At 28.5% G+C, this 16,797-nt stretch overlaps 1 protein-coding gene across 3 annotated transcripts in view; it reads left to right on the top strand.

Moving 5' to 3' along the window:
* LOC143238700 (DNA-dependent protein kinase catalytic subunit-like) overlaps window positions 1-16,797 on the top strand; it is a 191,160-nt gene that overhangs the window by 149,858 nt on the left and 24,505 nt on the right. For all 3 annotated transcript variants that reach the window (XR_013020719.1, XM_076479155.1, XM_076479154.1), the window contains 7 exons: window positions 1,259-1,367; window positions 2,341-2,563; window positions 8,201-8,336; window positions 9,606-9,796; window positions 12,785-12,962; window positions 14,455-14,627; window positions 16,512-16,634. Coding sequence is in view for 2 of the 3 variants with exons in the window: in XM_076479155.1 (XP_076335270.1) it covers window positions 1,259-1,367; window positions 2,341-2,563; window positions 8,201-8,336; window positions 9,606-9,796; window positions 12,785-12,962; window positions 14,455-14,627; window positions 16,512-16,634 (1,133 nt within the window). In the remaining variant the exon portion in view is untranslated. The remainder of the gene's footprint in view (window positions 1-1,258; window positions 1,368-2,340; window positions 2,564-8,200; window positions 8,337-9,605; window positions 9,797-12,784; window positions 12,963-14,454; window positions 14,628-16,511; window positions 16,635-16,797) is intronic.

Below are 16,797 nucleotides of genomic sequence, written 5' to 3'. Positions count from 1 at the left end.
ACTTAACCCGGTAAGTAAGGTTGTTACACTTCATCATAGGCACACACTATTGTACAATAACTGCTTGTAGAGAATGTGTAGGGTAAATCATGGCAAACTTCACAATAAATGGGGCTGTTTTCCCAATGGTCAGTTGACATATTTGAAGAAGTTACAGATTTTATTGTATGATTTGGTTGAACATTGATGAATGTGTTGACATGATACAGAATGAACGTCTTTAGTGCTGTATTGATTTTGAGGGCTGAATTTTATAAACCTGTAAGTATATTCAGTATATAACAACTAACTTTTATATATACATGGTTTACATGCTCATTTTGAAGTGGGTACTATCTTCAAACATTTGTCAACTTGAATTAGTTTACCTCCATTTCATTTCCCAAACAAATATACAAGTTTTAAATTTTAGAGGATTCTTTCATAGTTTTCTCTCTTCTGTTATGTTCTGCAATCACATCTAACTAGTCTACAGTAGTGTGTTGTGCTTAAAATTTCAGAATGCAAAACAAACTTACTACTGTTAATACACTTAAACACCTTACTCTTATGAGACACATTTACTGATGTTTTATGGATGGAAAAACATAAACCTCAGCGCTTAGTAAAATGTATACTGGGAGAAAACTGATACTTTATATTACCAGCAATAAAGTGAGAGCTGTCACACTGATATGTTAAGGTGGTTATATTGAAAACCTATTGTGTTTGTGGCCATATGTTATAGTACCAGCAGTAAAGTGAGAGCTGTCACACTATGTTAAGGTGATTATTGAAATCTTGTTGTGTTTGTTGTCATAAACTGGGAAAAAAACTGATACTTTATAGTACCAGTAGTAAAGTGAGAGCTGTCACACTGATATGTTAAGGTGGTTATATTGAAAACCTATTGTGTTTGTGGCCATATGTTATAGTACCAGCAGTAAAGTGAGAGCTGTCACACTATGTTAAGGTGATTATTGAAATCTTGTTGTGTTTGTTATCATAAACTGGGAAAAAAACTGATACTTTATAGTACCAGCAGTAAAGTGAGAGCTGTCACACTGATATGTTAAGGTGGTTATATTGAAAACCTATTGTGTTTGTGGCCATATGTTATAATGCCAGCAGTAAAGTGAAAGCTGTCATACTGATGTATTTAGGGTGTTATATTGAAAACCTGTCTTTTGTGGTTGTGATTACTTGTGTGTAGCACATAACGGTTTTATACACTTTATGTGTTAACTGTCATGAATGTATTTGTATTTTTCATTTGCAGATAACTTTAACTCTGTAAGACCAGTAAAATATCTCTTGAAACAATGGAAATTGCGGTTACCATCGGTGACAGATCCATTACATGTGTGGGATGATATCGTGACAAACAGGTTGGTTAGTTAGTACACATTAGGTGTTTTTCAAGTAATTTAAACTTGAAGATCAGAACAAAAGAGAGATTGTGCAGACCATAATACTACATTGTGACAGTTCCAAATTTGTTTTCTATTACAAGGCTGTTTAGTTTGTGAAATCTTTGTGAGACAAGGTGCAAAATCTTGAAGTTAATTCAAAGATACACGTTCACACATTAAAAAATTATATTTTGTTAGTAAATAGTTTTTGTGGATTATTAAGTGTTGTAATTACATATAGATATATGTATAAAAATTTATTTTTTTGTTCTTGTGAGTTAATAAAATAACTGGGTGCAGAACTTTATTTGACTTGTTTTAGTACAGTTTGTCGCTTCTTCATTGCAGTGTATCCAGGAAGCACTGTATATTTCAACTTTAGTGTTTTGCTGTATTACTAATATTCCAGTCTTTATCATTGTGATCATAAAACAGTAGAGAAAATGATTCCTTACTATATACAATAAATCATTATCACATTTTTTGTGTACATAAACCTTCCAGTGGGTGGATCTTTGTATACACTTATATGAATATAGTGCTTAAAAACAATAAACTTCAGACAATAAGGTTTTTTAACTCTTAAAAACTCTGTTTAAGTTGTATATGAAAAGTCACAAGAACACTTGAAAATCAACTGTAACATCTTATTGTATCCAGAAACACCATAAATGTGTTTAAAAAAAATGAATTATATATGATACATTTATTTTTTTATTAATTTCATTTCAATATTACAAAACTGTGGCATGTATATATATATATATAGTGTGAGTTTCTGAGGCCACTTACTTTTGTTCTTCAGCTATTATGTCTGCTCAAGTTATATACTTAGGTGAATTGTGAAGGCAGTCAACATATTCATGTCAATTCAGAGATAGTTTTTTCAAAGAAATGCATCTAACTTAAAAAGTATTTTTCAGTACATTATTCACACTTAATTACCTAGAACCATGTTCATGGAAAAGCTTCGGGAGAAAGTTGTGGGATCCGTTCCAGATCAAGATTCTGCTGCTGACTCGTCCATGAACACATTGTCTCAAGAGGAAATATCTCGAACGGCTCTTGACATCTTAGAACAAGAATTTATTCTAAAATTACGTTTTGTTGACAGTCTTTGTAAGCAGGGCTGTACAGCTGTAGCTTCAAAACACATAAAATGGTTGGACAAGGTATTATAATAAACTTATAGTTGTGTATTAACCTATGGTTGAACAAGGTATAATAATAAACTTATAGTTGTGTATTACTCTATGGTTGAACAAGGTATAATAATAAACTTATAGTTGTGTATTAATTTATGGTTGAATGAGGTGTAATAATAAACTTATAGTTGTGTATTAACCTATGGTTGAACAAGGTATAATAATAAACTTATAGTTATGTATTAACCTATGGTTGAACGATGTATAATAATAAACTTATAGTTGTGTATTAATCTATGGTTGAATGAGGTGTAATAATAAACTTATAGTTATGTATTAATCTATGGTTGAATGAGGTGTAATAATAAACTTATAGTTGTGTATTAACCTATGGTTGAACAAGGTATAATAATAAACTTATAGTTGTGTATTAATCTATGGTTGAATGAGGTGTAATAATAAACTTATAGTTATGTATTAACCTATGGTTGAACGATGTATAATAATAAACTTATAGTTGTGTATTAATCTATGGTTGAATGAGGTGTAATAATAAACTTATAGTTATGTATTAATCTATGGTTGAATGAGGTGTAATAATAAACTTATAGTTGTGTATTAACCTATGGTTGAACAAGGTATAATAATAAACTTATAGTTGTGTACTAATCTATGGTTGAATGAGGTGTAATAATAAACTTATAGTTGTGTATTAACCTATGGTTGAACAAGGTATAATAATAAACTTATAGTTGTGTATTAACCTATGGTTGAATGAGGTGTAATAATAAACTTATAGTTATGTATTAACCTGTGGATGAACGAGGTATAATAATAAACTTATAGTTGTGTATTAATCTATGGTTGAATGAGGTGTAATAATAAACTTATAGTTATGTATTAACCTGTGGATGAACGAGGTATAATAATAAACTTATAGTTGTGTATTAATCTATGGTTGAATGAGGTGTAATAATAAACTTATAGTTGTGTATTAATCTATGGTTGAATGAGGTGTAATAATAAACTTATAGTTATGTATTAATCTATGGTTGAATGAGGTGTAATAATAAACTTATAGTTGTGTATTAACCTATGGTTGAACAAGGTATAATAATAAACTTATAGTTGTGTATTAATCTATGGTTGAATGAGGTGTAATAATAAACTTATAGTTATGTATTAACCTATGGTTGAACGAGGTGTAATAATAAACTTATAGTTGTGTATTAATCTATGGTTGAATGAGGTGTAATAATAAACTTATAGTTGTGTATTAACCTATGGTTGAACAAGGTATAATAATAAACTTATAGTTGTGTACTAATCTATGGTTGAATGAGGTGTAATAATAAACTTATAGTTATGTATTAACCTATGGTTGAACGAGGTGTAATAATAAACTTATAGTTGTGTATTAATCTATGGTTGAATGAGGTGTAATAATAAACTTATAGTTATGTATTAATCTATGGTTGAATGAGGTGTAATAATAAACTTATAGTTGTGTATTAACCTATGGTTGAACAAGGTATAATAATAAACTTATAGTTGTGTATTAACCTATGGTTGAATGAGGTGTAATAATAAACTTATAGTTGTGTATTAACCTATGGTTGAATGAGGTGTAATAATAAACTTATAGTTGTGTATTAACCTATGGTTGAACAAGATATAATAATAAACTTATAGTTGTGTAATAACCTATGGTTGAATGAGGTGTAATAATAAACTTATAGTTATGTATTAACCTGTGGATGAACGAGGTATAATAATAAACTTATAGTTGTGTATTAACCTATGGTTGAATGAGGTGTAATAATAAACTTATAGTTATGTATTAACCTGTGGATGAACGAGGTATAATAATAAACTTATAGTTGTGTATTAATCTATGGTTGACCGAGGTATAATAATAAACTTATAGTTATGTATTAACCTGTGGTTGAACGAGGTATAATAACAAACTTATAGTTGTGTATTAACCTATGGTTGAATGAGGTGTAATAATAAACTTATAGTTATGTATTAATCTATGGTTGAATGAGGTGTAATAATAAACTTATAGTTGTGTATTAACCTATGGTTGAACAAGGTATAATAATAAACTTATAGTTGTGTATTAACCTATGGTTGAATGAGGTGTAATAATAAACTTATAGTTGTGTATTAACCTATGGTTGAATGAGGTGTAATAATAAACTTATAGTTATGTATTAATCTATGGTTGAATGAGGTGTAATAATAAACTTATAGTTGTGTATTAACCTATGGTTGAACAAGGTATAATAATAAACTTATAGTTGTGTATTAACCTATGGTTGAATGAGGTGTAATAATAAACTTATAGTTGTGTATTAACCTATGGTTGAATGAGGTGTAATAATAAACTTATAGTTATGTATTAACCTATGGTTGAATGAGGTGTAATAATAAACTTATAGTTATGTATTAACCTATGGTTGAACGAGGTGTAATAATAAACTTATAGTTATGTATTAACCTATGGTTGAATGAGGTGTAATAATAAACTTATAGTTATGTATTAACCTATGGTTGAATGAGGTGTAATAATAAACTTATAGTTATGTATTAACCTATGGTTGAATGAGGTGTAATAATAAACTTATAGTTATGTATTAATCTATGGTTGAACAAGGTATAATAATAAACTTATAGTTGTGTATTAACCTATGGTTGAATGAGGTGTAATAATAAACTTATAGTTGTGTATTAATCTATGGTTGAACGAGGTATAATAATAAACTTATAGTTATGTATTAATCTATGGTTGAATGAGGTGTAATAATAAACTTATAGTTGTGTATTAACCTATGGTTGAACAAGGTATAATAATAAACTTATAGTTGTGTATTAACCTATGGTTGAATGAGGTGTAATAATAAACTTATAGTTGTGTATTAATCTATGGTTGAACGAGGTATAATAATAAACTTATAGTTATGTATTAATCTATGGTTGAATGAGGTGTAATAATAAACTTATAGTTGTGTATTAACCTATGGTTGAACAAGGTATAATAATAAACTTATAGTTATGTATTAACCTATGGTTGAATGAGGTGTAATAATAAACTTATAGTTATGTATTAATCTATGGTTGAATGAGGTGTAATAATAAACTTATAGTTGTGTATTAACCTATGGTTGAATGAGGTGTAATAATAAACTTATAGTTATGTATTAACCTATGGTTGAACGAGGTGTAATAATAAACTTATAGTTATGTATTAACCTATGGTTGAATGAGGTGTAATAATAAACTTATAGTTATGTATTAACCTATGGTTGAATGAGGTGTAATAATAAACTTATAGTTATGTATTAATCTATGGTTGAACAAGGTATAATAATAAACTTATAGTTGTGTATTAACCTATGGTTGAATGAGGTGTAATAATAAACTTATAGTTGTGTATTAACCTATGGTTGAATGAGGTGTAATAATAAACTTATAGTTATGTATTAATCTATGGTTGAATGAGGTGTAATAATAAACTTATAGTTGTGTATTAACCTATGGTTGAACAAGGTATAATAATAAACTTATAGTTGTGTATTAACCTATGGTTGAATGAGGTGTAATAATAAACTTATAGTTGTGTATTAACCTATGGTTGAATGAGGTGTAATAATAAACTTATAGTTGTGTATTAACCTATGGTTGAATGAGGTGTAATAATAAACTTATAGTTATGTATTAACCTATGGTTGAATGAGGTGTAATAATAAACTTATAGTTATGTATTAACCTATGGTTTGAGGTGTAATAATAAAACGTTATGTATTAACCTATGGTTGAATGAGGTGTAATAATAAACTTATAGTTATGTATTAACCTATGGTTGAATGAGGTGTAATAATAAACTTATAGTTAGTTGTGTATTAACCTATGGTTGAATGAGGTGTAATAATAAACTTATAGTTGTGTATTAATCTATGGTTGAACGAGGTATTAACCTATGGTTGAATGAGGTGTAATAATAAACTTATAGTTGTGTATTAACCTATGGTTGAACAAGGTATAATAATAAACTTATAGTTATGTATTAACCTATGGTTGAATGAGGTGTAATAATAAACTTATAGTTATGTATTAATCTATGGTTGAATGAGGTGTAATAATAAACTTATAGTTGTGTATTAATCTATGGTTGAACGAGGTATAATAATAAACTTATAGTTATGTATTAACCTATGGTTGAATGAGGTGTAATAATAAACTTATAGTTGTGTATTAATGTATGGTTGAACGAGGTATAATAATAAACTTATAGTTATGTATTAATCTATGGTTGAATGAGGTGTAATAATAAACTTATAGTTGTGTATTAATCTATGGTTGAACGAGGTATAATAATAAACTTATAGTTATGTATTAATCTATGGTTGAATGAGGTGTAATAATAAACTTATAGTTGTGTATTAACCTTTTTGATATGAAGATACTGTTTAAAAAAAAGTTCTTCTGAAAACTGATATCAGCCAAAAATTTAAATTTCGTTTACATGTAACAAAGTGTTCTGTTTCTCTCTTCTCTGAGCATATGAGTATTCATTTTAAGATTTACAAATGTAATTTGTTGTGAGAGAAAGCATTAGAGGAAAGATTATAAACTAGACTTTTTTAAACTGACAAAAAAACATTTAATATGAAATGGGTAAAACTACAATCAATCTTAAAAAATGAAAAAGTAAATTGAAGTTTTTAATTTCCATTTTCTTAAGTTGGTGTGCTGTCTCATTTTATTTTTGAAGCAGACAAATGTGTCCAGAATGATTACAATGATTTTAAATCATTTTGTGAATTCATCTGTGACATCTCAGTTCTCAACAGGTTGACTAGTAATAGTCATGCTGTCTGTAATTAGCATAGATATTTGGACTTTGTGTTTCTACAGGCATTTTTCTGAGTATTTGTAATCTTAATGGTATCAACGATTTGAAAAATGTAAGTCATATCTTGAAATATTTACTTCAGTTATATTGAAGTTAATATGCTTCCACAAGATTTAAGCCACTCTTAGCCTAGTGGTTAGCATCCTATACTTTAGATCAAGGGCTTGTAATTTGTGTTTCATTGTCACAAAAGAAAGCTCTAACTCAGCATTTTGGGGCCATAGGTTTGTTATAAGTGACATTCAAAACTCTCTTTGATTATAGTAGCTCAAAAAAAGATGATGGTTGTTGTCAGCTCTGAACTAGGGATAGCTTGTGCTGATAATCCTTCTATAATTCTATGCAGATATCTGATACAAAAACTTTGATTGGTAAAACTTGGTGGTGAAAACAAAGTTGATATAACACATGGCATTTCATGAGTGTTAAAATGCATCATCAGGTGTGAATAAAGAACTGGCAAAGAGTTTTGTGCTATATTAGCTTTACTTCTTCCTCTAAAACTGCTGATTTTGATTTATGTTGTAGCTTCTACTATAACCTAATTTTAGATATTGATATTTTCTCTTTTATTACACTATAAAAGTGATTGTAGTGTCTTCCAAAACTATATTCTCAATTCTTACAATATGTAAAAGACACTTATTCATTAAAAGAAAACAAGAAGTTATACTTTAAATGATATGAATACATGTACGTCTGTCAAACTGCAGTTTAGTTGTTTTTTTTATGTGTTTTTGAACTAGATGGCTCAAAATTTGGGTAACATTGATCACCGGATAGCCTGGATACACAAGTGTTGTGAGATTTATCACCAGCGAGCAGTGATGCTTCGTGGTGCAGAGAAATTGAAAATATTACTAAAAGGAAAAGAACAATTAAGTAAGTTGATTATGGAAATATTTTGTTTTTGGTAAGTCACTAACGTATATAGGTCAGTACTTAGGCCACGTTTGGAGTATTGTGTTCACTCTTGGGCTCCTTACCTTAGGAAGCACATTGAATTATTGAAAATGGTTCAGAGGAGGGTTACTAGAATGGTGCCTGGGATGGAGGTGTTGTCGTAACATGAGAGGTTGAGATCTCTGAAGTTGTTTTATCTTTAAGAAATGATGATGTTAAAGAGGGTCTCATTGAAGAATTTTGGATTGTTAAGGAAAGTTAATAGTGTGGATGCATTATTGTTTTCATACTTAGTTGTGAAAATGATAGGACTAGGGAGCACAACTATACATTTTGGCATGATAAAGAGTCATCTTCAGCTAAGACAGTTTTATTTTTCTAACATCATGGTTGGTCTTTGGAATTAGTTGCCTTGAGATGTTTTGGAGGCTTTTAAATTTAAGCAACTTTAAGAGAAGGCTTGATAGCTATATGAATGACAAAGACTGTCTTTCAGGTTTATTTATTTTACTTTATTTTATTTCTTTTGTGTACAAGGTATTTATGTCTATTAACAAAATATTTTCAGTTTTTGTGAGGAACGATTAAGAAATTTAAGAGTTACAGTGTGTATTGTTGCCCAAGTAAAAAGAGTTAATAGCTCTATGTATTATTTAAGATTAGTTGCATGAAACACTTATTTGCAAACATTTTCATGTGCAAAGGTTTGTTTTCATTTGTTGTTGCTTGTGATATTAATATTTTTATTACATTGTAATTTCACTGTGTATTCATTAGCCAGTAAATGTTTTGCAACAGGAGAGAAATTTGTATGTTCATGAATCTATGTTTAGTGACATAAAAACGAGGCTTGCAAAATCTGTAGTGTTTGTCATTCAATTTTTGTAGCTCCTACTTCTTATATAACCCTGGCATTAAAACGTACTAAAAATAGTTTTCTAAAGTGAAAGGAACACATTTGAAATTAAAACTAGAATAAAAATCAGGTAATAGGACTAAAAGCTGCTGATCGATCAATGTGAATAACTAACCTTGAAGTGAAAGCGTAACTAAACTTTTCTGATTGGGCAATGTCATGTGTCTTTAAAAACATTATTAATATTAAAGTATTTAATTCTAATATAATTGCTCGTATATCTAGTGGTATTTATTGTTGTGATGTTTATGATGTGAAGTCAAATATTCAAAATATAATGTACAAAATGTGAGAAAGGTATCTATTAATTTGCTGATGTTTCCAACCTATAGTGAAGCTGGATGACAAACTTGCTAAAAGCAACACCCCTGAGGCAAAAATCCACCATAGTTACCTCCATAGTTTCAATGCTGAGTTGATAGCAGAAAACTTAATGGAGGATGATGTCAGCATGGTTTCTGAATTAAATTATGATGATCAGAATCGACTGAAGAACATAGCTGAATCTACTGATTTATCTCAGGTATTCTTTTGTAAAAAGTGCTTAATATGAATGTTTCTAAATAAACATATTTACCATTTTTTATCTCATTAATTTTTTCTTTTTCAAACCACTCAACATCTGTCTTAAAACATAACACCTTGTTTTACCTCTCCTGCTAGGTCGTGTATTTGATTACTTCATTACTGATGTCAGTTCACTATGACATAAATTATGCAATACACCAAAAAAAAGTATTATTAATAAGTTGATGCTTCTATAAACCAAGTTTTACAGCATATGAATCATATACCTGCATCACAATATGTTAAATATCATTAGTACAGTGTTTTGCATTTAGTATAGTATCTTAAAATGAGTACATCATTTTGGCATCTTTGTATTTTCGTTTGTCATGAATCATTGTAGTAGTTCACACCAAGGATTGCAAAGAATTGCACAGAACCCTAATAGAATTTCCAGCCAAAAATTACATTAAGCAGCAAAAATTTAGTTCAAGCAACATTTAAACATCTTTTTCATTGACTGCTGAGGTTGTGCATGTATAAAAATGTCCCCAAAAAGGCATGTATGTTACACTTCCAAGGATAAGAAAATCTGCTCAAAATTGTCTATTTGTAACTTATTATTATTATTATTCTCTTACTATCCTACAACAAAAATGGTTTAGTATATTACACCCAAACCTTTTGTAAAATACTAAATAAAATACTGAGAAGTTTCTAAAGGTTTTTGAAAAGTGTTTGTTTCTTCTGTAGGTTACATAAGCTGGAAAACATCATAATTCTAGTGTAAATGTAGGTTACATAAGCTGGAAAACATCATAATTCTAGTGTAAATGTAGGTTACATAAGCTGGAAAACATCATAATTCTAGTGTAAATGTAGGTTACATAAGCTGGAAAACATCATAATTCTAGTGTAAATGTAGGTTACATAAGCTGGAAAACATCATAATTCTAGTGTAAATGTAGGTTACATAACCTGGAAAACATCATAATTCTAGTGTAAATGTAGGTTACATAAGCTGGAAAACATCATAATTCTAGTGTAAATGTAGGTTACATAAGCTGGAAAACATCATAATTCTAGTGTAAATGTAGGTTACATAAGCTGGAAAACATCATAATTCTAGTGTAAATGTAGGTTACATAAGCTGGAAAACATCATAATTCTAGTGTAAATGTAGGTTACATAAGCTGGAAAACATCATAATTCTAGTGTAAATGTAGGTTACATAAGCTGGAAAACATCATAATTCTAGTGTAAATGTAGGTTACATAAGCTGGAAAACATCATAATTCTAGTGTAAATGTAGGTTACATAAGCTGGAAAACATCATAATTCTAGTGTAAATGTAGGTTACATAAGCTGGAAAACATCATAATTCTAGTGTAAATGTAGGTTACATAAGCTGGAAAACATCATAATTCTAGTGTAAATGTAGGTTACATAAGCTGGAAAACATCATAATTCTAGTGTAAATGTAGGTTACATAACCTGGAAAACATCATAATTCTAGTGTAAATGTAGGTTACATAAGCTGGAAAACATCATAATTCTAGTGTAAATGTAGGTTACATAAGCTGGAAAACATCATAATTCTAGTGTAAATGTAGGTTACATAAGCTGGAAAACATCATAATTCTAGTGTAAATGTAGGTTACATAACCTGGAAAACATCATAATTCTAGTGTAAATGTAGGTTACATAAGCTTGAAAACATCATAATTCTAGTGTAAATGTAGGTTACATAAGCTTGAAAACATCATAATTCTAGTGTAAATGTAGGTTACATAAGCTGGAAAACATCATAATTCTAGTGTAAATGTAGGTTACATAAGCTGGAAAACATCATAATTCTAGTGTAAATGTAGGTTACATAACCTGGAAAACATCATAATTCTAGTGTAAATGTAGGTTACATAACCTGGAAAACATCATAATTCTAGTGTAAATGTAGGTTACATAAGCTGGAAAACATCATAATTCTAGTGTAAATGTAGGTTACATAAGCTGGAAAACATCATAATTCTAGTGTAAATGTAGGTTACATAACCTGGAAAACATCATAATTCTAGTGTAAATGTAGGTTACATAACCTGGAAAACATCATAATTTTAGTGTAAATGTAGGTTACATAACCTGGAAAACATCATAATTTTAGTGTAAATGATGTTGTCCTTGCCTCTTTAAATTAGTTTTTTTTACAAATATCTGGTGTTTATTTGAAAAGTTGTAGGTACAGAGTGAAACAAGAATTACCAGCCAATAGTATATTAACGTTGGATAACTGGAATATTTAGATCTGAATGTTTTGTACACTATATAGTCAGTGTCTTTAGGAACCAACAACTATATTATGTATGAATTAAAGGAGTGATAGAAAATCAGTACACATATTATTAAATTGTATAACACACATTCATAGAATAATTACTTTAAAAAGACATGAAGGTTTATTTAAAGCAGTATTTTGTTGGAAAGGGCTGTTCTCCTACTGCTAAATTTGTATACACACTTATTAGGGTTTGTGTCTTTAGGCATATATCTACTCATTGCTGTGCTTTATATATTGACAGAGAGCATTCAGTTACACATATTTGTTGGTTATAGTGTTCCAAAAATGGAACAGAATTAGAATATCAAGATTGTTAAAAGATTACAGTTTTCATTGCAGTTGATACATTGTTATCTGTAATGTTATCTTCACTGTTAAAACATCACAGGTGCACTGTTGATATGCTGATGAATTAGAGTAACAAAAACTTATCTTACTGTATTAAACATCAATAATTAGGATTGTAACTAGTATTACCCTGTAAAGAGAAAAAAATTTTAAATAAATCTATCAATATGGAACTGTTTTTTAATGATAGTTTGTGATGTTTAGGTAACTGTTATCATGTTTTTCAAGTAAGTGATAATTCATTCTTAACTGGTATGTAAAAAGTTTAATAGTTTTGAGGGTTCAATTTTTTTCATCAATACATTTTTCATTTTCTTATAGTTTATCCCCAACTTTCTGGATATTAGTTACCAGTATTTGCAGAAAGGTGTAAATTATGTGACTGATTTACAAGATGCTTTACATCACACACAAATGGTTTCAACATCTGTTCATTGTACGTCAAATCCACACATGTCCCTAGCACTCTTCTGTAACAAATATTTACGGAAAAAAGAAGGTCAGTATTTGATTAAGTTAATGCAATATTTGTTTTATCTTCCCCATGTTTTCAATAAAGTTAGAAATAAATTACCTTTACTTCCCAGATAATTAAGAAAAAGCATTTTTCATTTCAACCTGTAATGCTCCATTGGGACTTTACAAGGGCTAGAACAAATATTGTATATATCGATACAACAACAACAATGATTTCCAAACTTTTTTTTTCACCAATAACACCTTAACCAATTTACCTTAATTTGTGAAACACACTTGCTACCACATGGTGTGTTGTTTATTTGTTTAGATTATTTAGCATTCTTTGTTTTGTGAAATTTTTGAGACACAGTTTGGAAACCAGTGACGTTTTTGTATGCTCTATTGTACATTGGAGGGTTATTCCAAAATTAAATATATAAAATGATTGATACATGTTTTATACCTTATATGGTAGTAATGAAAGAAGCAGAAGGTTGTAATATAACATCCATAGCTTGAAATCTTCTCTTTTTCTGAGGCATTAAACTTGTATTTTATTAATTTGGTTTCACTCTTTAACTTTTCAGTATTTTTAACCATGACTCGCATCATAATTACCATATTGTACCTTTTTGGTTGCCATAATATTTCATAGAACTTAATTCAAGTGTTAACTTCTTTCGTTATTCTTGTATACTTATTTCATGGGTCACTCCCAACCCATGAAAATTAAGACATAATGAGGAAAGTGAGAGCAATGTGATATAATTGAACAGTAATACTTACAAGGTTGCAATGCTTAATTAAAGTTTAGTTTTTTCAGTGATTCCGGTAACTAAAAGAAATAGTAATTGCTTCAAATTAAAAAGTTAGAATATTATAACAATAATTGATTTGTAACATCTGTTTAACGCACTAGATAAAGTTTATTTTAAACATCAGTAATTTTGTATTGTTATTTACTGAAGAAAAACTCTTGAAGACATTTAATGAAGTTCTATTTTATTTTTGATGTTTTTTGTTTAGTAGAAAATCTTCTCCTAATTTTTTAATTTATTTTGTCTTTCAATGATAAGTTTCATTAAAATATTCACTATTAAGAATAAAGAAACCTTAGAATTGCATCAAAATAAAGACAGATAATGTTGCAACAAGACTGATATTTTAATAAATGTAACAGTGATCTTTAAGTATGGAATCGTGAGAAATGTAACACTATAATACACATTCATCAAGTGAAAATCCTTTATTGGAGATTTTTTATCAGCTTTTCATCTTTATAGCTAGATTTTCATTTTTTTCAGTTTATTTTTTCCTTCCTTAAAAAATGCTTGTATATGCATAATAAAAAATATTACTTTGTACCATTTAATGACATAACTTAAACACTTGAAAGCAAATGATCACAAAATGTGAGGTTAAATTTATATTCGAAACAAAAAGCATATAAAAGATGAGAATTTTTTTATTGATGAAAACATTTCATTTAGTTTTGTTTTTACAGATTATATATTTCTTTGTTTTGTTTTAAGATGCTACTGAAGACAATTGGATACCTAATTCACTTCCGTCTTATCCAACCACTTTGGTAACATCTCTTTTAACTGCCATGAGGCAAGGCAGTAAAGCAGCCATGCAGCTTTTCCCACGACTCTTGCAGGTTTTAGAGCTGTATCCAAGATGCTCAGAAGATTTTGTCAAGAAGGTAAAACCTTCTATATATTTTCTGTATTTGTCTCTAAATTCCTCAATACTTTTTCCCAGATAATGTAATGGAAGTTACTGATTTTATTTAAATGTTGGAGATTTATAATACTGTATGTACTACAGTTTATAATAGTTTTTATCTCACATTTTAAGTTTCGAAACTTGCTGATTGAAGGTACAGTTACTAATAAGGCCTAACACCAGTGCCTATGTTTCAGTTCTTTTAGGCTTATTAAAGAGTTCATTTAAATTAACTTGTGTAGTTGGTAAAGTTTTGTATATATTATACTAAGGTTCAAACTTATATGTAAGAACAGCTAATGAGCATCAGTTGTTGTATCTATCCAACCAGAGTTTTTTTACAGATATGTTCAAGAATGACTGGTAAGATGTATTGATTAATACTTCTCATACTGGTGAATAAAGTTCAGTTGTTAATTAGATAATCAATATAATGTATTGATTAATACTTCTCATACTGGTGAATAAAGTTCAGTTGTTAATTAGATAATCAATATAATTGATTGATTAATACTTCTCATACTGGTGAATAAAGTTCAGTTATTAATTAGATAATCAATATAATGTATTGATTAATACTTCTCATACTGGTGAATAAAGTTCAGTTGTTAATTAGATAATCAATATAATTGATTGATTAATACTTCTCATACTGGTGAATAAAGTTCAGTTATTAATTAGATAATCAATATAATGTATTGATTAATACTTCTCATACTGGTGAATAAAGTTCAGTTGTTAATTAGATAATCAATATAATTGATTGATTAATACTTCTCATACTGGTGAATAAAGTTCAGTTATTAATTAGATAATCAATATAATGTATTGATTAATACTTCTCATACTGGTGAATAAAGTTCAGTTATTAATTAGATAATCAATATAATTGATTGATTAATACTTCTCATACTGGTGAATAAAGTTCAGTTGTTAATTAGATAATCAATATAATTGATTGATTAATACTTTCATACTGGTGAATAAAGTTCAGTTGTTAATTAGATAATCAATATAATTGATTGATTAATACTTCTCATACTGGTGAATAAAGTTCAGTTATTAATTAGATAATCAATATAATTGATTGATTAATACTTCTCATACTGGTGAATAAAGTTCAGTTATTAATTAGATAATCAATATAATTGATTGATTAATACTTCTCATACTGGTGAATAAAGTTCAGTTGTTAATTAGATAATCAATATAATTGATTACATGTGAGCATTTCTTGGATTGATTATTATCAGGTAAATTAATCAGTTAATCAGAATTACAGTTTACAGTCACAAGTTTTCACAAAACTTTAATGCAATTGTTCCACAAACTTTCTTCCTGGGTTTAATAGTATTCTTGATTCACTTAATAAACAAATATGTTTCTCTAGATGTCCAGCAACCAACTAATTTGTAAAAATTAATGATTTTGAATGTTCATTGAATTGATAACTCTTAACTTATTACACCCTACTGAATTAGACATTTTGTTTCCCTGTTATTTGAATTAGGCTTAGTACTCTTCTGTGCTTAATGATAATTGTAGTATGTGTCTTAACTTTTTGAGGAATGCTTTTCAGTTTTATTGGGCCCTACTTTTTTAAATTTTAATCTTATGTATGTAAGCTTAGAAATTAATTGTGTTATTGCAAAATTAAAAGCTTCTGTAAGTGACGTGTTTTATTTTGAAAATATTAAAGTGTTTTTCAGATCACAATAACATTGTTTGAAGTTTCTAAACATTAATAGATCATTGATGGAACTAAAGAAAATTTCTTGTATTTTGAATGTATTATTGGTAAGAAATTAGCAATTTGAAGTTTTTGTCATTAATTACATTTGGTTTTGGTGATTTTATTCAGACAAATGAAATACCAAGTTGGATGTTCATTGGCTGGATTAATCAGATTGTTGCATTACTTGACAAACCTGAAGCTCCACCTTTACATGGGATAGTTGAAAGAATGGCAAAAGAATATCCTAATGTAAGCAGTAATAGTTGTTAAATATAATAAAAGTTTTAATATGGTTTTAACCAAAAGTAGTACCTAAAGTTTTGAGAATGCAACAGATGAGAAACAAATGCTGTTATTAAATGCAATATAAATTAATGTAGTCCTTTACATGGTCCAAAAGACAGTAGAATCA

The sequence above is a fragment of the Tachypleus tridentatus genome, chromosome 13 (assembly GCF_004210375.1).
Source record: "Tachypleus tridentatus isolate NWPU-2018 chromosome 13, ASM421037v1, whole genome shotgun sequence".
Taxonomy (NCBI): Eukaryota; Metazoa; Arthropoda; class Merostomata; order Xiphosura; family Limulidae; genus Tachypleus; species Tachypleus tridentatus.
Note: the sequence above shows the minus strand (reverse complement) of the source record. Positions and strands in the feature narration are given on the sequence as shown.